The following is a 24300-nucleotide window of genomic DNA, read 5'->3' on the forward strand; positions in this document are numbered from 1 at the left end:
GAATTCAGTCTCGTCAATTACTTCAACTCTTTTGCGTTCTCTAATTCTAAAGAATAATAGTTTTATACGTATAACTTATTACCGCAGACAATTCTATGATCTTCGGCACTGGTTGCTGCATGAGATATTTTTTTGGATCACGTGTTTTTTATGACATAAATTTAGTTAACCAGTATCCCAACCATTCCTTGTAACTCTAATAACTTTCTTTGAATTGAGTATTTCGCTCATTTTTTCCTTTAATGAATGCTCTCTACACAAAAGAATTGTCACTTATGTTCTACACACAAGGATACATTTTAGAACGCTAACTATTGATAATATCTACCATAAAAACTATCCATTTTTGTCAAACAAACCATTCTAATCAGAGTTAAAACTGATTATCTCTCTTAAATGTGAGAGGCACGATTTTCTTTATTCGACATATAGCTGCAATGATCACATTTGGGGATACACATTTCCCTTAACTTGGAGTGTTGTGTGAATCAAGTGCCTTGCCCCTGGACATTGAAATAGTACTGCGTACGGAGTTGACCTTTATTTGAAAGTACCGATTGCTTTTCGAACATCCTGCCTTTGTTTTAAGCAATAAACTGCACTCTCTATTGGTTTATTGGCGTTATAAACCCACCCTGAGTATTGAGAGAAACAGGAAAAAAGTTTGTGTTCTTCCAACATCCCAAGTGGTTATTACGCTTCTAAACCCATGGAAAGTGCGGTCTATTACTTTATAAATTTAACTTACATGTTTCCCTTTTCTCTTGGTTTACCGGTGCAACAAACGAAGGGTTATATTAAAGTTCTATAGGCAACCAGATGGACAATCAGACATGGTTTGATGCCACTCTGGTTCAAAGATTTAATGAATGTAACCGAGAAGTTACAATTCATAGACCTAACGTCTTGACACTCCTCCAACGTTTCGACACGACAGGATTTTGACCAATTAGGGCACTAGTAATACCTAAGTTAAAGTTCAATTACAAGGTGATGTCTCTTTATTGGTTTTATGTCAGTTCTTATACATTTTTACTTAATGGTCAATGGGATGAACTTGTAAATTTTAATAGAAGTGAAGATTGATTAAGTCACGTAACAGCTGCAGGTGCGTGATAATACATCCCCTCATACCATCTCAGTTTTTTCGGCATTGTCATCTGTTGTTGACAATTCCACTTTCACTCTTTGTTTTTGTTGGTTTGATTTTGTTTTCCATACGTTCCACGAACCTCGTTTTCTCCTGTAGCAACACATCGCGAGTAGACACAGAGCAAATATTAAAACGCAGATTAATATAATTACAAGAATTGTGATGAATCCCATTTTATCTTTTTCTTTTGTTTCCTTTGCTATAATATGGTCTTTTACGGTTGTTTCAAGAGTGAATATAAGATATCCAGCTGTCCTGTTTTTCGATGATGATGATAGCGCCATTACTTTGACCTCCATGGTGTCTAGCTCCATGGTTGTTGAGGACTCCACCGTCAGATTTGCCACTATGCTCTCGTTTTGTTTTAGAACGACCTCATCTGGAGTTACATGGCATGTAAGAGTACCTGGACATGACACCTAATGCGAATGAATATCAAACACGTAATCAACCAGATGATCAGTCAATACATAAATTGTATCCACTCTACTAATGAAACTGCAAGGAAAAACAAATTGAGAAAGGGAGACTGTTTACCTATTAATTGGACATGTAAGACTGGTAATTGAAGGAACTCAAACGTTGCCCTATTCCGATCAGGCTTGATTCAAAACAAACGTGTAAACGTGCTCATGCAATTTGGGAGTTATGGGCACTAATGATATTTTCGAAACTCTCAAAATTTCAGGGGCCGTGGGCGAGTACAATTTTAGAACTTCGAAAACGTCACGAGTGATTTTCAAAGGGCCCTGATGTTTTAAGGCAATTTTTGATATAGTGTCGCAAGTATTCCGGAATTGCTTTTCTCCGCTCTATAATTAGCGTAGAAGTTCGCGCCACTTTCTCAGCCAATCAGATTCACACCTTAATCATGTTTTCCTGCGCATAAGGAAGTTTTCTTGTTTCTGCTTTGAGGTCTCATATGTTCCTTGCTATGTTTCCCTTTCAATTGCGCTTTACAATAATGTTAATGTCAGCTACGCTTACTTATTAAAGCTTTGAGTTAAAGATAAATATGACTTTCTAACAAGTATAAAAGCAAAATATACAGAACGTGAGATGAATGATAATGAACTATTAACTTATATAAAAGCCCTGTTCAAACGGTCACGATAATAGTTTCAATAACCACGCGAGTTTGAACACGAGCTAAATGCACTATCATCAAGTATCATTTAGTTAGACATGTTCAATTTGAAATGATAGTTGATGATGGTTTTTGCTGTTTGAACAAGCGGATGATAGTGAACGATAGTTCATCGGTCAGCAGTTTTGCAAAAAATGGGCTCGAACCGAAATGGCAAGAGATAAAATGACTAACATAGCCGTCAAAATTTCGCAGAATGTCTTGTAGTTCACTCTCATCATCTTCAGTATCTTCAACTGGCGACTTCTCCGCTAAAATTTCAAATGCCACCGAAATTGCTGACCTCAGCCCGCGCCATATTTGTTTACAATTACGCGATCTCGTTGCGTGATTTTGTCAACTATCATGAACCGTTTGAAAACATCTTAGTCAATGATGATAAATGATAGTTGAAACTATCATGGAGTTTCAAACTATTATGACCGTTTGAACGGGGCTTGAGTAGTAAATATCTGGTAAACTTAAAACAGTGATGGAGATGTTTAGTCGCTTACTAACCTTAAAAGTGAAGTGTTGTCGTCGACCAACGTTAATGACTGTAAAGGTTTCACTGACTATGGCTCCTGTACTCATCAACACCTTACCACTCGACACCACGCTCTTGAGTGCAGGAATGACTTGAACTTTTTTGCTGAAAAGTTTTATCATCTTGCTACTCCAATTTGGTAGTGCACTGACCACTATCTCCTCTTCTGAGGGGCGATTTTGTTTAGTGTTCATGACGAGTTTTAATACAGTTGTCTCACTGTTGTCTAAGTTGACTGGATTTGGTACAAACCGCAAATAGACGTTATTGGAGCGGGAAGCCTAAAACACAATATAACAATACACTAAAAAACGTGTCGAAGACAATAATTCAAAGTTACGTGTAATTTGATCAGCGACATGAAGAGCCATCATAAGAAAGTGCATGTTTCCCAAATATCTTGGTGCTACAGGCTGAGTTGACTGAGCTGTGCAGCTTGTACATACCTTTATATTAAGCGAATAGAAAGACAAAATAAGTTATCTTTACCGCTTATTTGCAAATAAAATTTTGTGGAGTGGTCATTAAAAAATAGAGCCCTTTTGCTTTCAATAGTCTCAGTGAAATAGGCTTAAACTAAAAAACGGGCATAGTCGAGTGATATGTAGAGACAAAGAGGTCGCAGGCAGACGGCAGAGAGCTACTGGGCAAAACTTATCACTTACTGATACTTATTAATACGTGGTATTAGTCAACAGATCGAACTGTATGAATTTCCTTGTGTTAGGAGTATGCATCTAAGTTAATAAATTCGGTACTCGGGATTTCGTTGATCTAGCAACTCACAATAAAATTGAATGTTCCTGTTTGGCCATGATTTTTAACTTGGAACAAGAGCTCTTCTTCATCTCCATAGTGAATTATAAGGTAAGGAATATGATCCAAATCGGCTGTAACATTCCATCCAAGTGATGGCCCAGTTGCTTCTGCTTCAACAATCACGTCCACTTCCAGTAAACGTATTTCTGTAGCGTCGATATCAGCCGCAAGAGGTACAGCGTCGACTAAAAGGCTTGTCTTATTAGACCCAGTCTTTTTGCTTCCTATCAGGACAACTTCACATCGCACAACTTCTTTATGATCCATGTTAATGTTTATCGGAGTGACGAAACCAATGCAATACTCACTATCCGATACTTGTAAAGAGAACGAGCTTTTCGTTCCGAGGTTTGTAATGTTAAATTCAAGTTTAGACTTTTTTCCAACGAGGACGTTCAGTTCGCTGAATTTTATATTGGGTTTGATGTTTATGATTGGTGTCACTGCACTTAATTCACAGACAGCTGTGTTACCGTTCTGGTCTACGACGATTATACTTGCTGTAGGATGGCAACATGTCGATGTGTAGACACCTGATACTGATGAGTTGAACATTCCTGTCTCATAGGGACTAACTGTTGGTTAAAAAAAGACAGATTTGATTACGATAAGATAGCATTTTTTCCACAATATTTATTAAATGATAAATCGACAGTGACTGTGATTCTACAATGGAACAAACGAGCAAAGATGCTCTGACATTTTTCAGTTATTCACGGGATCAATCGTACAGCCAGGAAACCCAAATTTCGCCGACTCCATGTTTGTGTGAGTCGTGATTATGAGACGTGGACCATGATATTAAACCTTAGATAACGTCTCACAAAGCATTGTCGTGAAGAGATAAATACAAATTAAACTCTTAAGATCGTATTTCTTAGTTTGAATAACATTATTAACACAATGGATTGAGACGGATCGAGCATATATTGCTGACTGCTGGAATAATCGTAATGCAGTTTCCCTCAGAGTCCGTTTTCGCGAAACATAGAGATTCTTCACCTCGGCATGAGATATTTAATCAAGCGATTTGTCACATCTATTTTGAAATCACTGTGATCCTTGCAATCTGATTGGCCCTCACCCGTGCGATTTGTTCTCAAATCGTACCATGCTCTGAATCGCATCTTTTTTCCAGCCAATAAGACAGCTTTACCAAAATATAACAACTAATCAAATTTAAAAGCTTGTGTAAAGAAATCCAATTGCAGGAAAATGAGATACCACTTTTGCAACTGCTTGCAAACCGGCTCAATATACTGTATCAATAAACATTTGTACAGACTAAAAAAAAACTTGTGGGAGGCGACGGAATTTTGCGATTTCAAAATAGATGTCATAATGTGTCAATGGATGAGTTGCCAGTAATCGGATCCTTGTGTTTGCGCGAAGATTTCTGGGATTGCTAAGAGGCAAACATTGCAACTCACTAGAAAGAAATATTCGACGATCCCAGAAATCTTTGCGCAAACACCAGGATCCGATTACTAGCAACTCATGTATTGAACTTCGTGTCGAGCACTTTTTGGACCGAAAATATACCTCTAATTCGAAATCACGCCCACGATTTCAGACCAAAGTGCACTCCACTCAGTTTATTTTACGTGATAATCACCTCCGCGCCCTCTTCTTCCCGATTGCCTCACAATTTACACTTTAGCAACGGCTGACAATATCAACAAATTTTTGAGGGTTACTCAACCAATAAAAATTACAGTTAACTTCTTTCCTAGATCTTCAGTTCTACTACTTATTACGAACAGGCTCCCATCAGGTGAAACACAAAACGTGATAAAACGTGACATGCGTATATTTACCATTTAGTTGTCCAAGCTCAAGATTCTTAGAAGTAACTGCTAGTAACTGTTTTCCCGGGCTATATATGTTAATGTAGGACTTCCATGTGATTGTTGAACAATTTGAAAGGTGGTACACTGGATCACATTTCTCTGTTTGATTTGTAACTTCGCATTTTGGTGGGAAAATGCTTTCCTACGAAGAAAGCAGAGCAAGAAAGGTTCGGTAAGGTATCAAAATTGATGTTTCAAAAGACAGAATATAAGTGAAGTTTTCAGTAAGCATTGTATGGTCAAGGGTCTTTATGTATAGACTCCCAGCGTAATAAAAGCTCAAAATGTGCACAAGCTGATAATTCTTATCTTACTCGCGTTCCACAATGTCGACTATTCAATACTCACGATCTCTTTAACACTGACGTAAAACACCATGTAGTTCGATGGGCTCTCGCTTGACGTTGGTGATGCAAATACAGTAACGGTACTTGTCTCTCCTTTGGTAGCATTAGCTGGCGCCTTCACTATCAATGAAAACTCAGCGGTATCTTTCGCAGCGACAAAGCAGTTATGAGGCTCTACTGACTGAATAAATCCCAAGTCGTCCATTGCCTTCAGGGTAAAATTTTCTGAGTTTCCCATATTTGTTATTTTTAATTGTATTTTGGAGGTAACGTTAGGAATAATTCTTCTGGAGCTGTTTAATGTTCGATCGTTAAAGTCCAATTGAACTTCTTCTGTTTTGATTTCGGTTGGTTTTATTCTTCTTAGTGTAAATCCTTCCGTTGTCTTGCCGTTCAACTGAAAGCGAAATCGTTCAAATGAGGGAGCAAAAAGGACATGAAGTGAATCTCTGTGGATTTCTTTTCCTTTTTTTACAGTAAACGACTCCATTTCTACGCCACTTGAGTTTATGAGTGATAGTGAATTAACTTCTTTGATGAGTTCTGGTTTGGTAAAAGCCAAGGTTAGTAGCAACGTTTGTCCTGTGAAATCAGAATTAGTGTCATCAGTGCTTGCCATTTGAGTTTCAGTATTTCTCTAGGTATATTGTTTTGACTTGAGATAAATATTAGTAGATTAATAGACCTTTGAATGTTAACGACGGTATCATCTGGTTATATGGATATGAAAGCGATCTTCGCAGTTAACAACACTACTTAAGCAGTAGTGAAAAGAAGGCCTGAAAAAAAAATCAGGCCTTTACGAGATTTGAACCCATGACTTCTGCGATACCGGTGCAGTGCTCTACCAACTGAGCTAACAAGCCAACTGGGAGCTGGTCATTGTGTTGGTTCCAAATAAACCCGTGAGTGGTTCAAATCCCGTACAGGCCTGAATCTTTTTCAGGCCTTCTTTTCACTACTGCTTAAGTAGTGTTTATGACTGCGAAGATCGCTTTCATATCCACGTCTTTATCCGATGTTCAAATATATGACTTTCATATATTCACAGCCGTTTATCTGGTTATACTTTTGTTGACATTGATACAAAAAGGGACCCTCCTAGAAATGAAGTTACAATGAACTGGATTTAAACTTTGATGAAAGATCTTGAATGAAAGAAAGCCAAATGTGAAGGGCAATGGAAAGAGGTTTGTTATATAATAGTAGTGATAGTAAGCTGGTCTTGTAACAGCTTATCTCGTTTTAGATAAGATTACCTAATTACCTTTAACTGGGCTTCCGAAAAGTTGTTTCCTCTCCCCACTCTCCAGATTTTCAACAGACGACAGCTGGTAGGTAAAGTCCAAAACACTCCGTCCAGTAACCTGCAGACTATAGGGTCCAGTGCATCGCACACGAATCATTAGTTGACCGCCGTGGAATTTTTTGACTTCAGTCACATGAATATGATCAAACTGACTAGGTATTGTTGCCTTTAACGGCTGGTCGTCTGAAAAGAGAGCAAATGAAAAGTTGAACTATTGTACGGATAAATATATTTTCATTAAGGATTTCATTTTTATTTCTTTTCTCTGTTTATTAATGGTTGTATCCTCATGCGATGTACGAATCGCAACGGAAAGTATTTCCAAGAATTTATTTATATTCTCTCGTTTAATGACACGGACATTCGACAGAGAGAAAAACAATTTCAAACAGCATTATCAAAATGATTATTAAATTTGAAAGTGTGATGCAAGTAAGCATTGCGTTAAACATGTGAGCACTCTTTATGCATTACATGCAACTCTAATTTTTACCAGTTGGATTTAACAGGGTAATCCCAAGATCGCCTTCCGCAGAAAGCACTATTAATACATCTTTAAGGGTGTTATCCACGTCGATCATAAAAGGCGTGTCTTCCTCGTCTTGCTTAGAGTCGCTGCTCACGTGTAGAAGGATAACCTGAAAAGTATGTATCAGTGAATTACGTAACTTTCTTAAATAATTCAGTTTCCTTGTGAAACAAGATCCTTGGGGAGACATAAAAGTAAGCAACGACAAAAACAACAAAAGAACATTAATACTAAAGAATAAGCCATTGATATTTAGTTACCTCTGTTAGATCCCTGTTGTCACTGGCGTAACTTTTTGAGCCAATAATGTCCACAAGAACAGAAACCTTATTCTTTTTTGTCTTCAAAACCTGGCCTCCTGTGGCTGCAGCCAAACTTCGGAACAGATCCTGTGATCCTAGTCTTGGTTCCTCCCTTGTTGATCTACGCCGTCGACTGAATCTGCAACGCCCACTCAATATGAAGTTAATTTTCACTCTCTTTTGTTTTGCCAATATAAGAACTACTTGAGCTAGTTCAAAGTCTTTCACGTCTGCGTCAGAGAAGTAATGGATGACCGAGTCTTGAACGCTTTGCAGAAGCGCTTTATACAATCCAGTCATGCCTTGTTCTGGACAGTCGCCTCCTTTATTGGCTTCAAGGGAGTTGACGGCTTCGATGACTTCATTTGCGTCACTTGTGGCCGTCACTGGGCCCACTCCTGTGAAAATAACGACCAAGACACGCTACAACGCAACCAACACCTTAGATTGTGCAGCCCTACCTATTCAGTGATTCAAACAATTTCCAAAACGTACCAATGGGGTTTTGTGGCCACCAAAGTCTCTAGCTGGGAGTGCCCTCTCAAAAGTGCCCTAAAATGGTATTTAAGGCCTAACAGGGTATGATGATTGTAACTCTTAATTATGCCACATTTTCTCAATTAGCTAATTCTAGTTTTTCAGCCATTGATATTCCTAGTGAAGGAATCATTCTATGAGAATATTTGAGTTTAACTGCAGCGCTTTTACTTACGTGGATCGTTGAATGGTACAAGAATGTACATAAAAGCCATGTTGGCCGTAGGATTCTTTGTTTTCTGTACAAAATTTATGGATAATTTTTTTACAGACTTGATTTCTTCTGCAAAAAATGATATTAGAAGGAATCGTTAGCTGTTGACGTCAAGTCAGGTAACTTCCAACTTCTCTCTTGGCTGTCGCAAAAATTTATTTCCCCTCCTGAGTTTGTGTCTTTATGGTAAACCAAAGTTTTTCACTTTGTTGCTGATGTTGCTTTTGTTTGTTCATTTTTTTATTTTCCAGTGTCATTTATCTATCGTTCTGGAATAAGGGTTTTTGGAGCGTAATACTTGTAATTAATTCATTTTTAAGACTGTTTTATTGATCAACTAATCTCAGCAAACAAATGAGAGTTTAGCCCGTTTCAGACCTGTAGGACCAGAGCTCAGCATGAGCCATTTACTCATGTCCCATCTACAAGCATACCATGTACAGAGTAAGACGAGAGGCTGAGCACAGGTAACCCATCAGTACCCGACAGCCACTCACTCAATTTGCTCTCGGTTTCCTTTAGTTAAAACTCCCGGTTCGCTCTCTATGTAAGCTTCCATCAGGTTTGGACTCCTTTAAGTTTTAACTTTAACACCTGTAGAAATACAAAGAACTAATTCATTCGTCCTACCTCCCATACTGCCGGTATCATCTATAACAAGCGCTAGTGTCCTTACGGCTTGGAGATTTAGAAAACGAGCAAAAGTCTTATCACCCACGGCAGCACGAAGATTTTCAAAAAACTGTTTAGTGCCTTCTACTGCGTGTTCAGCGGCCAGTGCATGGAACCTGAAGGAAAATATATGAATTTTGGAACACAAAGTTCAGCTCATGAAAGAAATTTTTGCCGATCTTACAAATAGTAATGTGGAATCCATTCGCTCTCATTAAAATATTGGTTTTTTAATCCAGGGTGATATTTAAAATAGAGAGAACTTCATTGTGCACCATTGAATCGGCTCATTGTAGCATAATTGGTTTTTTAAGCTGTCTTGTTATCTGATGAAACGGGTTTAGTTTAATTCAGGTTATCTGAACCAAACAGCAAGGTTGTCTAGAATATTAATGTTACGAGATTTCCATACGAAAGATGAGCAGGAACTAGCGTTGATAGTATTTGTTGTTTACAACCGTCTTGTTTGGCTTTTATTGAACACGTTATTAGCCTTCTGTCGATGAAAAAAAGAAGATCGATTAAAAAGCACAAAACAAGCTGTCGTCTGTCGGAGTCATACTGAGCATAAAAATATTCCGCGGGTTGAGTTTCTTACAAGGCGATACACTTAATTTGATTCAAAGCAGTATAATATTTTTCACTAAACGTCTTTCCAGTCAATTGCTGTTTGATGTTGTGAGATTTTAAACAAGATACATTTTTTTTTCGTTTAGTTTGACGCCGTGCAAAGATTTTTTGTCCATTCTCTTGATAACCGCGGAATATACAAATCTCACCAAAACAAGCTAATTTTCTCAGCTGGTATGAATGCTAAGAATTGTAATTAGACTGAAATCCAACAGAATACTCGAAGGATTTAACAACAGTTTCTTTGATGTATCCCACAAAACCTCGGCGAATTGACAGAGTAGTCTCACTGATGCAAATTCTATCGATGTGGTTCATTTTCACCTTTTCTTGATTGTAAACTGCGATCTAGGTTCAAATGTAAATTTAGAAAAATACATTACAAAGGCTCATTGTCCGCGACTACCCGTTAGAAATTTAAGACTGACGCTTTACAAATTGTCTTCTGCGGACAGGACTAGGCTTTGATTTCTCACGAAAATTTTTTTAAGTAACTCTCCGTTTTGAAAAGTGAAAAAAATACTATGCTGTTTTATTGAGTTTAATAGGTAAAAATATTCTAACAATGCGAAAATGAACTCCATATCAATATTGACATATACCAAGAAGAGCTTTCGCTGACACCTTTGGCTTATTTTCGAATATCCCAAAATTGTCTACTTGTGCTATGTTTTTTTTCCCTTTACGGAAGAGAGGAAGAAAAGACAAAGAAAAAAGAAATGCCACAATCTATTTCATTATCCATAGACGCGAGATGTTCCTTTTAAATTATTCAAATGTTCTATGTTTGAATTCAATTTTCATTCAATACTTAGGAGATCATTGCTAAGCAAAGGCGAATTTTATGGTCCTTATCTGCCTTCGACTTTGGTTCATTGGCTTTCTGTTTGTAAATAAGTCATAATGCATTTAAGACAAATTCCCAAGAAATGGATCAGGAGGGTTATATTTGCGGAATGGAGATAATTTGCGCATTCAGTGTATAATTGAGCGCTTCTCGTACGCCGAAAAACTCGTGTCGCGCTAAAAGAAAAACACAAATAATTTAGTCTTTTTGGGAGAAAAGGCAACGCTCCTTTCACTTACTTGAAGTGAGGCGACAACTTCCTTGACGCAGACTCTTTATTTATTCCTCCTCTTGTTCCTTTTCCGCGGCTACTATCTAGAATGCCGCCGTGGCTGCATTTGCTGACGTTTGTCGGTTTTGTAATGTCTTGACCTCCGTAGTATCCACTCGTTATTTTGTTTGTTATCAAGTTGTTATCGCAATCATCCTCCTGACCTGCGGTTGACTGGCAAGGAACACAAGTTGCTTCGTTTGGTTTAGCAAGAAATTGAGGTGAAAATAAATCTGCTTGATTTGATGAAAAAGAGAATTTCCTCACTGAATGTCCAAGTTCAACCCAGTTTGAGTGGCTGTAAAAGTCTTGTAATGTGTGTAAATATTGACCAACAAGTTGACGAGCGTGTTCATATTTCACGCTCTTCAATAGGGTCGTGATTATTTCAGAATTCAATTCATAAAGACGCTTTGCGCCATCTTTGAACTGCTCTCCGCTAAAGTGAGCGGAAGCCACCATCTTTAGGGGGGCTGAGTTTACTTCCGCGTTTGAGCTTTGTATCTCGGTTAAAGCGTTTTGAAGGCGCATTTTGGAAACCATCACACTGATGAGTCTTTGGACTGTCTTTGGGTCATCCGCAGTGACGGTAATCCTTTGAAGATCTTCGAAGTCTTTGACCATTTCTTCGTGGACATACCGTGGGTTATCTTTAACGAATTCTACCAGACATCGAAACAGTCCAAGTTTTGTAATGAGATCATGATCGCGAGTCTGAACGGCACTTTCACTATCTACATCCAGTGTTGCAGATGAGAAAAACGCCTCTGAGATGGTGAAAAAGGTCAACAAAACCACAAGACCACGAGCAAACGCCATGTATCATGAAAAGTCTTTGTGTGTAGCTACGAGATAATGGCGTCGGTGAGCGAACGCAGCTGGTTAGGACTTGATGGAATTAAAAGCTTACTATCAGGCAGCATGCGCTTGTATTGTATATTGTTAACGAGTAATTTCTTTCACCAAAGCAGCAAAGGAGGTTTGAATATTTATAAACCTCGCTGTTTTGCTTTTTAGTGCGAATCTATGAATAAGTAATCTGCGGAGCTTTTTTAAAAATAAAGTGACTAAAACATAGGTCATCATAAATAAAAATCAAATGGAAAATGTTTTGATTTGTGTTTTTTTTCCGTGGTGCTATTGCAAGAAATTTGAAATGCTCGTGTGTGTGGCTAATCCCTCAATTCTTTCTTGCCTTTTATTTTACCTCGTGGTCGTATATAGATAGACATATATACCTCCTTTAATATTACACTTTCCTAACATTAAAAAAAAAAAGATTTCCATGTAAGTGAAAATTAGTTTTCTTGAACCTGAATCAAGCAAATCATTTTAGTCTCCTGATCTGCATTTGTTTTCGGTTCATGTACCAACAGTGACAGGCTTTTATCGTAGCACTTTGTTTACTCTCTGTGGCATTTATCTTAATCACTTTGGTTGGTGCATCGTTTTTTTCCTTCATAAAACGGTAGAATCCACAAGCTAAATATACCCATCAGGATTTGTAATTTCCTTAAGAATGTTATTAGTCTTATTATACAACTCAAAAATGAGACGGCCCGTCAGATTTTTGCTTGCAGTTCGTAATGTGTGCTAGCTACCTTATTGCTAGCTATTTAGCACCAAAATAATCGGTCTGTTGAGGGGAATATGGAGGGAAACTGTACATCACATTCTACTGGTGAATGACTGCGACTTTTATGAATGACACACAATCACAATCTCGACACAATACAAACATTATATACGTCATTTGACTCTTAATCATAACTACTACAATTTCCTCCAATGTGATTGGTGCGTTAGCTGCTTTACTTTTGACTGATTATTCTGTAATAGTACGGTTTAAGCAGCCAAGCAGAGCAAGTCCATTCAGCTAAATCCACCAATCACAGAATTGATTACAATAACCATACCAACAACCACTTACCCTACAAAACTTGGGAATTTCAAAATGGAGGAACTTTTTACTTTAGTCAATGTCTCTAGGGGAAATATCTCCCCAAATAAATGTATTGTTTTTTTCGGAAATTGTAATGGTTATGATAAATTGGTAACAGGACTCACGCAATTCTGTGAATAATCACACTCTTTATTAAAAAGTAAAACTCTTGCTTCGCCGTCGTCCGATTTTGTAATCGCTCGTATGATCTCAGACCGAGTTGAAGTCCACGCTGTCCTATTACTGTTAAAGTCGAGCCTGTATTAAGCGGTCACCCTGTATAAGTGGTCGGTTATCAAAGGCCCGGTTTTTTCCCAATAAAATACTGTAATTTTCACCTCTTTTAAGAGGTCGTGATCAACCTTTACGTGAGTTCCAATGGCCTGTTTGTATTGTCTTCCACCTGTATTGAACGGGTTCTTAACCCTTCAACTCCCAGTTCAAATTTGTCATTCTCCTCACTGTCACATTATGTTAGTTCAGTGAATTTGGTATTGGATCAACTTATTATCCCTAAAGTGATATATTTTTTTATTCTCTTCTCTTTTCTGGTTGATATGGTATTGATATTGTAAGGAGAAATTCTGTCTTGGTCACTCGTGGGAGTTAAAGGGTTAAGTGGAACCGCTCAAATAAAAATAAGAATAATCTTTTGAGTAAAACTGTAGTCCAAATTTATCTCCCGGAAATCAATGTAAGTAGTAGTAGATTTGAGGGGAGTTTTGTACATTTAAGTGTCAATTATGGGATGAAATGCATGAGTTTTTTCATCGTTTTAACAACCCTGCTATTCCGTGGAACCTGTATTTAGTGGTCAACCTATATAAATTAAATCAGCTCGTCATGAAGAGATGGTCGAACCTGGGGCCCGCCTTTCTGAAGTCCCGGTGAATTAACAGGCCCAAAGCTATATTTTAGAATCTAAATTCAAAGAATAGAGAAGCAGGCTCTGGCTCCTTGACCAGTCAGTTTTGTTTCTTTAGCTAGAATTTCTATTGTATAATTTTCAAATCTTCATCTTGAATGAAAACAGAACAGCTTTACGGGCCCAATGAGTTACCGGGAACTTCGAGAAAAGGCCCCCTGGAGTGACCTTAATAGTTATGTACTGCTCATTTCTCATTCTTAACAAGTTTACAACCATAAAATGTAAGTACATCAACCGAACTACTTAATAAACTAGATTTTAAAATTGGTCCGTTTTTGATGCATCGACCGCTGAGCATCTCCACCCGCAGAATTACACCACTAATTAAAGAACTTTGGCTGTTAAATTTCCGCCTCTGATAATCTCCAACAAAATAAAGCTACCTGTTGTCTTGTCTGTGTTCATTTTTCTTCAACTTACTGGTTAGAAACAGAGAAGTTGATTTTCAAATTTTTATTTCCCTTAAAGGTGGTTTTAACAGATACACTGAGTAATAATGAAATAATCACTTCATAAAGGACACTCCGGCTTGTCATCTTGGCTCACATCAGTGTTGCCAGTAGAAAACATCTGCAAGGTTTAGCAACATTGAACATGCCTTAGCAATGGTTATATGAAAACGTAGCTATTTATCATAACTATCAATTTCCTACTTTCAACTGTGTAGGTACAGCTGATAACTTATCGGTTTTAGGCAATGTTCCTTGGTTTCACTTGAATGGCAAGCTATGTAGTTAGATAGATCTCGTCAAGATACGGAATGTATGTTAAAGGTTATGTAAGCCCAGAAAACGTTTCTTTTCTTTTCAAATAGCTCTTTGGTGAATATCTCAAGTACACCAAAGTTGTCATTCGTTTTTACTCAAAAGTACATTTTCCTTTTGTAAAAGCTCTTCCAAATTCGATTGATTTGTTTGAACCATGTAGCAATTGGTGCGACATTATAGTTTTAGCGTTGCTACCATCTTCAAGGCTATCAATCTGATAAAATCAATCTGGATCAAGATTAAGGGTAAATTAAAAGCAATGTTTGTTTCTCTGGCTTGTATACTTGTGCAGATAACTTCTTTGGCGTTTAGAGGCATACGCTGGTGGGTTACATGAGTAGAAGCTGGTGGGCTGCAAGAGTAGACGCTCCCCTTGCACTTACCAACATAGGGCGCACATTCGTCTGCAGCCGATTTTGAAGTACAGCTTGCTGCAGTTAGAAGGCATACGGCGAGCCCTGATACAGGTTCGGAAGCGAAACTTGTCACCACATGAACGACTCTCTCGAACTACTGTGGAAACAGGTAAAGAATACAATAATGAATGGAAGTGCAAAATCAAACAAGTTTTAGCAGATTTAGATTAGATTTTCGACCAGATTTTAGATTAACATTACGTTTTGGGGTGTAGGATATGACGTGCCATTATAAGTATAATATAAGTTTTATATTTTCACTTATAAGTATAACCATATGATCGCGAGCTATTCGACAAACATATAAAAACTAGTTGACGTCTTCTCTGATTCTCTTGTCGATGTCATTTTACAGCTAAGAATAATTGTTGTCTTCCCTTAATTAATGTGAATAAATAGTATATTTAACTTTGCAAAATAATCAGAACAAGCTGCTATTAATTTTGATCAAAAAACACCTTCTCCGATGGTGAACTCGGCATGAAAACAGTTGTTCTTTCGGTTTATAATATTCTTATCATACTTTTTGAAAAAATTTCATCCGCCTAAGAGTGGAGAAATTAATTGCTCCGGTCAAAGTTGATTTCTTTGCAGGTTTTTCATGGAAAACACCCTTTTTAACTCGTGAATTGCGCGCATGCGCAAGAGCGAGTTGTAGATATGATGTGGAGAATGGCACTCGCTCGATTGGTCGATTCCTGTAAACTTTTTTTTATTTTAGGCTTTTAAGTGCATTTGATAGTTTTTGGCGAGTAATAAACAAACGAAATGGCGACCTTTGTTGCTAAGAATAGTGGTGGGGTGAAAAAGAAATCAACCATAATCTTAAAAGAGTTTATGTTTTTTTCGTTTTAGTTTCAACAAGCGGCGCCAGCGACTGGCAGGCGTGCGAGGATTCACACAGAAATAACAGAACAACCCGCGTTTTTCATAAAATTGTAATTTACAATCCTTGAACTTGAAAATAATCCGAAGATTCATTAAAAATATCACTTACTCCGAAGCGCTCGGAGTTTACAGGTGTTCAAAAGCTTTTCTGTCATGGCTGTGTGAAGCAACAAAAGGTGCCGGCGACTGACGAAATTACAGGTTAACACGAAAATCAAATAACACCTAAACAAATAATTTTGGCTACCGATTTTCAGTGAATTTTTAAAGAACAATTTTCTTTTTAGTTTCAAGACAATTTGAAGATTCAAAATAAATATTAGGTACTAAAATGCGAAAGTAATACACCACTAAATTGATCAATAGGCCTGAAATGAAATTCTATCTTGTTCTTTATTATACGTTGCCTGGCACGTAACCAAAATCTACAAAATCTAAGTGTAATTCTGATTTCATCAGTAGGATTCTTACAACTTTACATTGTCAATCTTGCTTTTGTTTTGCGGAATCATAACTGGGAATGTGTGAAGACTAAGGTAGAACGTCATTACATAGGGAAAATACTTAATGCAAGATCTATTCTATGGAGTTTAATGTGATCCGCTTGTTAAGTGTGACATGATGGACGATGGACATGGATTGACAATCAAGTCACTCTCACCTAAAGAAACTGACGAAGAACATTTCACAGTTGATATGAGTCACCCTTCCCGACCTTCCCTGTTGTAATGCAATTTAACAGGTTGTAGTGAATAAGAGGGTTCACCGAAGAGCCAGAGAAAAGAGAGAAAACCTTGAATTTCTCTTAACAACTATATCATACCACAAGATAATTTGGTTTTATCACCCGAGTTGATAATATAACTTGGTCACAGTAGAGAGTTTCTAAAGTGGACGTTTGGGGCGTTGGCCCTTCATCAGAGTGAAAGGAGGAATTTTGGATTGTGTGTTTATATGCAAAAAAAATGGAGTTACGCCATTGGTGGGAACGTGGCAAAGAGAAAAAGTAATAATACATTGGTTGAATGAATAGTGTTTGTTAATACCGCGCGGATGAAGAGTGCCGATTTGAAAGATAAATTTTTTCTACAAGACTTTTGCATCTTTACGAGCTTCCTAGATGTAGGGAAAGGCCGCAGACTGCCATATGCTGCTTAAATGATTAGGGAGATTAAAGTGTCTAGCAAGTGGTTTGGATGTGTCCTTGTCATTGCTTCATACCTCACGAAGGTCACCTAGTCGTCTTCCTTTTCACCAATGTATATCTTTTCGAGGTGCAAGTTATGCAATAGATGACATTGGCAGAGGTGCACGCGAGATGATCTGTAATCTAAATAGATCGCTTGAGTCCCGACATTTTTTTCGACGTTATGAATGAAAGAGCAAATTTTGCATCGTGTGCGCGTATATTTCAAAGTTCCGGGTTGATCATTAGTTCGCATTGAGATTACATTACTGCTGTTTTTTTCTTTGAAAAATACTGTTTTTGCCTTTAATAACGTTGCATATCCATGTCAGTGACTTTGTGAACTTCGTATTTGAAGTCATATTTATTGGAGCTCAATCAAACGTAAGGTGGCACGACTTAATTTCTAATTCGACAACAAAATTATCTGTAATTGCCATTATGCTTAGTTATGGTGCCTGATTCCATCGTACAAACTGACTATCGTTTATATGCCGGTAATATTAGACGAATGTATACCTGGAGATTAGTCTGACTAAGTATTGGAGAATTTACTGTAAAGAATTGGCTGAATTAGTCGTCATTCAGGAGTTATTAAGCCCTATTGACTTCATTCCATTTTTAACAAAAAAGTAAAATCATGGGGGAATCATACTGATCAGTAACGGTAGTGAAGGAAAAATACAGAAAGGCATCGAAAGAAAGGGGTTATGCACTTACATTTGATGACTTCCTTCAAGGCCGACCTGTCGCGCCCATAATTTTCGTCCTTTTCTAATGCAGCACATACGACCAACAACGCGAAGAAAGCTACCAAAGGCCTCATGTCCATTGTTACCGTGTGTTTCACTTAAAAACGTTTTACAAAGATGTACAGAGAACTGAATGCTAACAGAAGACCAACTTTATGGCATGAATTTTTAATGTTTTGTATTCAGAAAGTATTATCAGTTTGCTGAGTCTGGTTAGTTTTCGATCGCTTCTTCCTCGCGTGGGTTTGAAACAACCAATGATTTTCTTCAGGGTTTTTAATTATACTGACGCGTGGTTAATATTTTGCACCCCTTGACACCCGTGAATTGTAACACATTATATAATTGGTGGCCCAGAGAGCAAGTAGAGATCATATCATGAGTCAAAACATAAAATTATTAAATTTTTAGATCAATCTTTGACAAATTATATTGACGTCACAAAACCGATAATTGCTGAATGGATTTATCTCTTAGAAATAATGATCTGTTCTCTGTTAATTTAAGTTTCTGGTTATGGGAATCTTCTGTTTCTTTTTTCATTTCTCTATTTTTGTAATTTTTTGTTGAGAAAAATTTCTTCTAAATCCTAAAAACAATACTGGTGAAAAGTAGAGATGGTAAGTTTTGAGCTCGGTGAAGAATTAAGAAAGATGTTTTTTCGTCTTTTTTTCGAAAAAACATCTTTCTTAATTCTTCACCGAGCTAAAAACTTACCATCTCTACTTTTCTCTCAAAAACATTACGCTATCGACATTGCTGATACTAGCAGTATGCAGGACACGTGTCATTAGAACTTCGTAATAGATCCCGCTCACCGAAGATTCTTTGTGGCTCAGTGGTAGAGCATCGGAGCGCAAATCCGAAGGTCTGAGGTTCGATTCCTCATGGGGACTCAGAATTTTTCTTTGTCCCACGCTCGTGACTAGACGAAAAAACATCTTTCTTAATACTGGTAAAATTTCAAGCGTAAACTTGAATCGATAATACGGAGTCAATAAGAAATAGAGCGACAGAAAGAAACTGTCGTTTAATTTTTGTAACTGACCATTCGTGACAAGCAACGTCTGAAGAGTCTGAAGCAAATTTTTTTAGTCTTACAAGGATTTGTAGTATTCACTTACACGGTAATGATAATAATAATAATAATAATAATAATAATAATGATAGCAATTAATCAAAAAATAATAATCGTAGTTAATAGTTTATACAATGAAATATCGAATAGGGCCCGATGAATAAATAGACCCCGTGGGATATTGACGATTAAAGTCGTCAGAAGTTTTGTAACCAATAAAAATACGTTGTTTACAATTAGATGAAAAAGTCTCTAAAAGCATCTTAAAGTAGGGCTGCTGACTCCAAAACCCTTAAGGTTTTAAAGTACGAGAAGTGTGACTTCCTTATTATCCATACTCATAAGATGTCGTCTTGAGCCTTAAATAGAGTAGTCTCAGTCGAGTGATATTTCGGGAAGCCGGACTAAAATTTTAAGAGTTGCATTTTTTCATAACGAACGAGAGGCTGCTCAATTGCAGCCTTTTTCAGTGCCTTGACAGAAAGGAATTTTACTAAACCAAATCAGGTCCTGGCTTTTTCACTGAAAGGGAGATGAAAGGGAAAGTGTTAAAGAATCGATTCAGAAGGTCAAGAAAAGAGTAAAATTTAATTTTGAAACATTAAAGTATGAAATTTTTTCTTAAAATCATCTTCTCCTGTTGATTTTCCTTTCAGATGGGAATATTGATGGTGAAGGCGATCGACGCTCAATTTTCTATGGCGACCAGATGGTCGTAAGCTGGGTTCCAGAACGAAATATCTATGTTTTCTTTTGTACTGAAAGTTTCAAGGTTGCGAACAGGGAATGGAACTTATTGAAAAGTGCTGATATTCACTGAGCAAGCAAAAACACTAATCCTACCCTTATCCGGTCTCGTTGCGGGTCTGGTGTCTGTTTTATTGAAAAGTTGCCTAGTGTTAGTCCTCATATTTATTCATAATGATTAGTTTCTCGGAATTGTCGGTGACCCATCAAATATAGACTTGCTTTTAGTGTTGCTTTTTTCGAATGATATTAAAGGATTTACTCACAGTCTGAATCGAGTACTTCTGAGTCCAGTACGTCTGGGTCCCTTTCTCTTTCCACAGAGTTAGCTGAACAAACCAACATGACCGCAAGCAAAACAATAAGAATCTTCATGTTGTACAATGAGGTTAATTCCTGCTGTGAAGAAGATGCCAAGTTATTAATTTCAGAAAGTACGTGCTGAGAGGTTTCAGTCTGACATGATAGCGAAAGTTTATATCTCATGTAGTTTGACCTTCCTTGAAAGCATCCTCCAACGTTTTATCTGTAGGGATATCACTCGCACAGGGTCTGTAGTTCTGAATTTATCTTGGTTTAAAATCATATTTGAATTTAGACATCTCAAAATAATCTAGAAAGCTCTGCAAAGGTCTCATTTCAAACAACTGCGTTTGGCAGCCTAAGTTACCGTAGAGGGTTTGGGGTGTTACATCATTGAATGGTCGAGGTTTCGCTCAAGGGTAATCATAGAGGAGACTTGAAACTGTGTTTAGCGATGTTGAATACAGGAGACTCGTGATAGAATCACAGTTCGAAGATCTACCAAATCAAAACCACATTTACGTTCTCTTAAGAATCTGATTTGACTTTGTTAGAAAACTTCGTCACGCGAGGGGAAGGCGGAACATTTTTTGAACGACTATTTTTGACTGCAAGATTTATTCTTTGCAGCATGTAAATATTTCGAAGTAATAACAATTTTTTACTGATCTGGAGAGTTAATGAGGATTTATTTGCGAATGTAATATTATTCGGGCTGGATGAAAATTTCTTTTGTTTTCGATATCAGGCAACCTTTATAAAGGCGATAATTCATCAGAGGAATATAATTTCATCAGTATTGTTTTGCTCTTTCTTTATGAACCTCATTTTCACCTGTCAATTTGGAGAGGAGATAGAATAACAAATCTTTCTTTAACTTTAATTTTCAATACATATAGTTCCCTTGTGGAATTGGTGTTTTCTGAAAACTCTTCTTGGATTACGTTGATATATAGAAATCAAAACGCGTGAATATAATCGAAATAAGTTATAACCGTTAAGAGAAGTACTAGCGATAGCTTCATCAGCTTTTGACATAGTATGAAGCCTTTTAACAAACACATTGTCTAAAGCAAACACCTTGAATCACTTTATTCATGATTTGATAAACACTGTCGGACAAAGACGATTTCGCTTTTTTCTTGTCGTTAAGGGGGATCTCTGCAAACTAACCTTTATAATACCAAATTAATGCCGCTACTGATGCCAATATACTTTCACGCACTTAAATATGGTTCAAAAGAATTTTGTAACGATGTGGCCACGCTTTCGCTGTTTCACGCGTCGCGTCATAATGAGCTACCACTTATCTCTCTCTTTCAGCATCAGTTGCTAAACCTTTGAAATGCCGTAATCTGCATGTAAAATTCATGTTTGTTTTGAAAAGCGTATTTTGTAAAGTGCCGGAAACACAAAAAAGTCTAATTCTTTATGTGTGCACCTGTTTTACCTCAACAAAGGGATCGTGGAGTACATTTTAGTTATCGTATTTCAGCCATTCAATAAGCTTCCTAGTTTTCATAACTGTCCTTTGATGTTAAGCACAAACTCGTAATTTACCAACCGCATCGTAGATTTTAATTTTTTAGTCAGTTGTGATTTGGTTTCCAGTTCATCTCGATTCCTTTTTCTTTGTTCTGCCTTCAGTTGTCCGAGGTTACACCACATGAAGGTTTATCTTTTCGGTTTCAAACGCGAAGTTCTACTTTATCAATCAAATACTGGAACAAATTAAAATACCCTGTTTCAGATAATTCTTTGTCCAATGCACCACCATGTTAATTGGTATACGGACCATGATTTATGGCAGTACTTTTATTGTAGAGTGCCTGAGGACTTCTACTCACGGAATAATAATCGTACTAAAATACGAAGCGTGAAATCTTTTCATTATGGGGGAAAAAGGTGAAATAAACAGTGCTTGCAAATAGGCGTTTAAGGTTTTTTTCTTGAACTTTCGAGTGAGCAGAAATCCAGTCCTTCAAAGTCGTAAAATATCCATAGAGACATCTTGAGTAATAACAACAAGACAACGGGAGCGGCCTTAAATCACGCTGCCATTCAATTTAAATACTATCCTCCATATTTCCAAAGTACAACAAATACACCTAGCAAGAGTTTTCATATTACTCACATGAGTTCATTATCTAAATACTATCCTCCATATTTCCAAAATACAACAAAAACATCTAGCAAGAGTTTTCATATTACCCACATGAGTTCATTATCAAAATCCACTACTTAACATTAGTTTTAAGGGGAAAAATTATCTCTAATGCTACAGAGTTTATTGATACATTGTTGGCTGAAGTGTTTTCTGAGAATTTGTTTATGCTTTTGAATTATTATGAGTACTCCCATGGGTGCGCCCTCTTAATATCTCTATTTGTAAGACTATAAAAGATACTATTCACTGCCGTAATATATTGTAAAGGTTTGATCATACTCATATTTTCTTTCTACCACGACAATTCCATCTGTAACAATAAGTTATCGTGCTTTTTAGAAACATTTTACAATGAACCGATTCTTAGGTTCCACATACAAAGATTCGACCGAATGAGGTCATGAAACGAAAACGAATACAATAAGACAATTTCCCGTTACCCACCAAACACCGACAATTTTCGTATTCTAGCTGTTTTCTAGGTTATTCGCTTCGCGGAGCTTTTGCAATAGAAATCTTTTGAATATGGAAAATAAAGACTTGACAGCGCGCCTAGATTTCTCAGGAAACTCTTATACTAAATCTAACAGAGAAATGTGGAATTAACAGCAAAAATCAGAAAATTTTCACGCTTTGACTGCGGCATGACACTTCATCAGGATCTGAGAAAATTGTTTTGCTATGGTTCGCCAGCGAACCGTTAACGTGATAATCAAGAACATTCAGTGAATCTCGAATAACGAGAAAAAGCTGATGGTCTTACAATAGGGAGCCGCAACTAGAGAACAAGCGTCAAGGAAGCTCACAGAAAATCAGTGATAACATAGTGGGTAAGTCAAAAACGCCTCTTACCTCGCCAAGTCGACCTTAGATTGAGGGAATTTGACGTTAACTAAAAATTCAAGGATTGGCTGTGTTCTTATATAAAACCAGGCACTAATCATTTGATTACCACCAATCAAAGTGCAGCTTTCTCGACTCTCACTCTAAAAGCAAATAATATGCAGAGTAAGTTAGACTAATGAACTCTATTGGTTGGAAATATCGCTGAAAGGCCTGAATGATTTTTGGTGATCAATTCATACAATAAACAGGCATCATTGGACTCACCTGTTTCACATTCGCGGCAATCAATGACTTGTCAAGCTATGATGAACTAAGCTAGCGCGCCAAATAGCAAGGAATACTTGTTATGTTCTTGTCAATGCTTCGTATTCTACTAAATATGGATTATGGTGCAGCAGGTGTTGTAGTTCTGCTATAACAACACTAAGTAACACTTGTCCTTCACGTATGAGCACATCTAGATTAGTGGCTGCACAACAGTAATTCTCCTTTAATTTTCAAAAAGCAAGATTAACAATGGAAACCTTATAAAATAAAATAAAAAACATTACATTATTTGTGAACCCATTTTTACGAAATAAGCCTTATTTTTCATTGTTTTGAATTTAAATGAGGGCTTTGTCTTTTTCGTCATAAGTTTGGTTCACAATTTTCAATCGCGCAGAGCACAATTACAGGGCCACTGCGCGGCTTCCGACTGGTAATTGGCAATTACAGCCGTAAATAAAATTAGTTATTCTCGAAAAAAACATGAAAACTCCACATAACACACCTGCGGGAAATTTTCGACGGTGGAACTGACATCTAAAACTTGAGCGGTGCGGTTTCTTTCTATCGATCGTAAATTCCAACCTCTAATAAAGCAATCTTCATATATATTAATCGTGCTTTACTGCGTTCATTGGGGTGACAAACCATAGAAACACTAAAAAAATATTTCATTTGTTTTTTTCACACTATACATTTTAGAAAACATCGTATTTCCATTCATATTCTTGAAATGCCAAGTTTGAAAGTGCTTTTCAGAAGGTGGCTCATGAAAACGCGTTATCGACGACGTCCTGGTCAAGCTGAGCAGTCTCCAAAATGTTGGTTGATGGACCAACGTGGTGGGAAGCTTCTGAAAC

The 24300-nt window shown here is 37.2% G+C and overlaps 1 protein-coding gene and 1 long non-coding RNA gene across 2 annotated transcripts; both read right to left on the bottom strand.

The window, feature by feature from the left end:
* Positions 1-853: 853 nt before the first annotated feature.
* Positions 854-12092, bottom strand: LOC131796881 (von Willebrand factor A domain-containing protein 7). The gene is made up of 11 exons (XM_059114487.2): positions 11122-12092; positions 9364-9521; positions 8695-8802; positions 7941-8380; positions 7645-7789; positions 7110-7334; positions 5844-6424; positions 5463-5637; positions 3613-4220; positions 2799-3107; positions 854-1572 (listed from the first exon to the last, which is right to left on the bottom strand). Exons 1-11 carry the CDS (start codon positions 11970-11972, stop codon positions 1129-1131), a joined length of 4044 nt encoding a protein of 1347 aa, XP_058970470.2. The 5' UTR covers positions 11973-12092; the 3' UTR covers positions 854-1128.
* A 3081-nt stretch (positions 12093-15173) lies between these two features.
* Positions 15174-23520, bottom strand: LOC131796933 (uncharacterized). Its single transcript, XR_010718822.1, has 4 exons — positions 23438-23520; positions 23180-23313; positions 20124-20256; positions 15174-15303 (listed from the first exon to the last, which is right to left on the bottom strand). It is a non-coding gene; the product is annotated as an uncharacterized lncRNA (long non-coding RNA).
* Between the last annotated feature and the right edge of the window lie 780 nt (positions 23521-24300).

Source organism: Pocillopora verrucosa, chromosome 9 (genome assembly GCF_036669915.1).
Source record: "Pocillopora verrucosa isolate sample1 chromosome 9, ASM3666991v2, whole genome shotgun sequence".
NCBI lineage: Eukaryota > Metazoa > Cnidaria > Anthozoa > Scleractinia > Pocilloporidae > Pocillopora > Pocillopora verrucosa.

Bases quoted from the DNA above. Each gene is read 5' to 3' on its own strand.
- LOC131796881 (XM_059114487.2), bottom strand. From the start codon at position 11,972: ATGGCGTTTGCTCGTGGTCTTGTGGTTTTGTTGACCTTTTTCACCATC. The intron at 7,335-7,644 runs GTAAAAATTAGA...CTCTCTTTTCAG, and splicing joins TACCCTGTTAAATCCAACTG to ACGACCAGCCGTTAAAGGCA. The intron at 6,425-7,109 runs GTAATTAGGTAA...CTGATTTCACAG, and splicing joins TTTCGGAAGCCCAGTTAAAG to GACAAACGTTGCTACTAACC.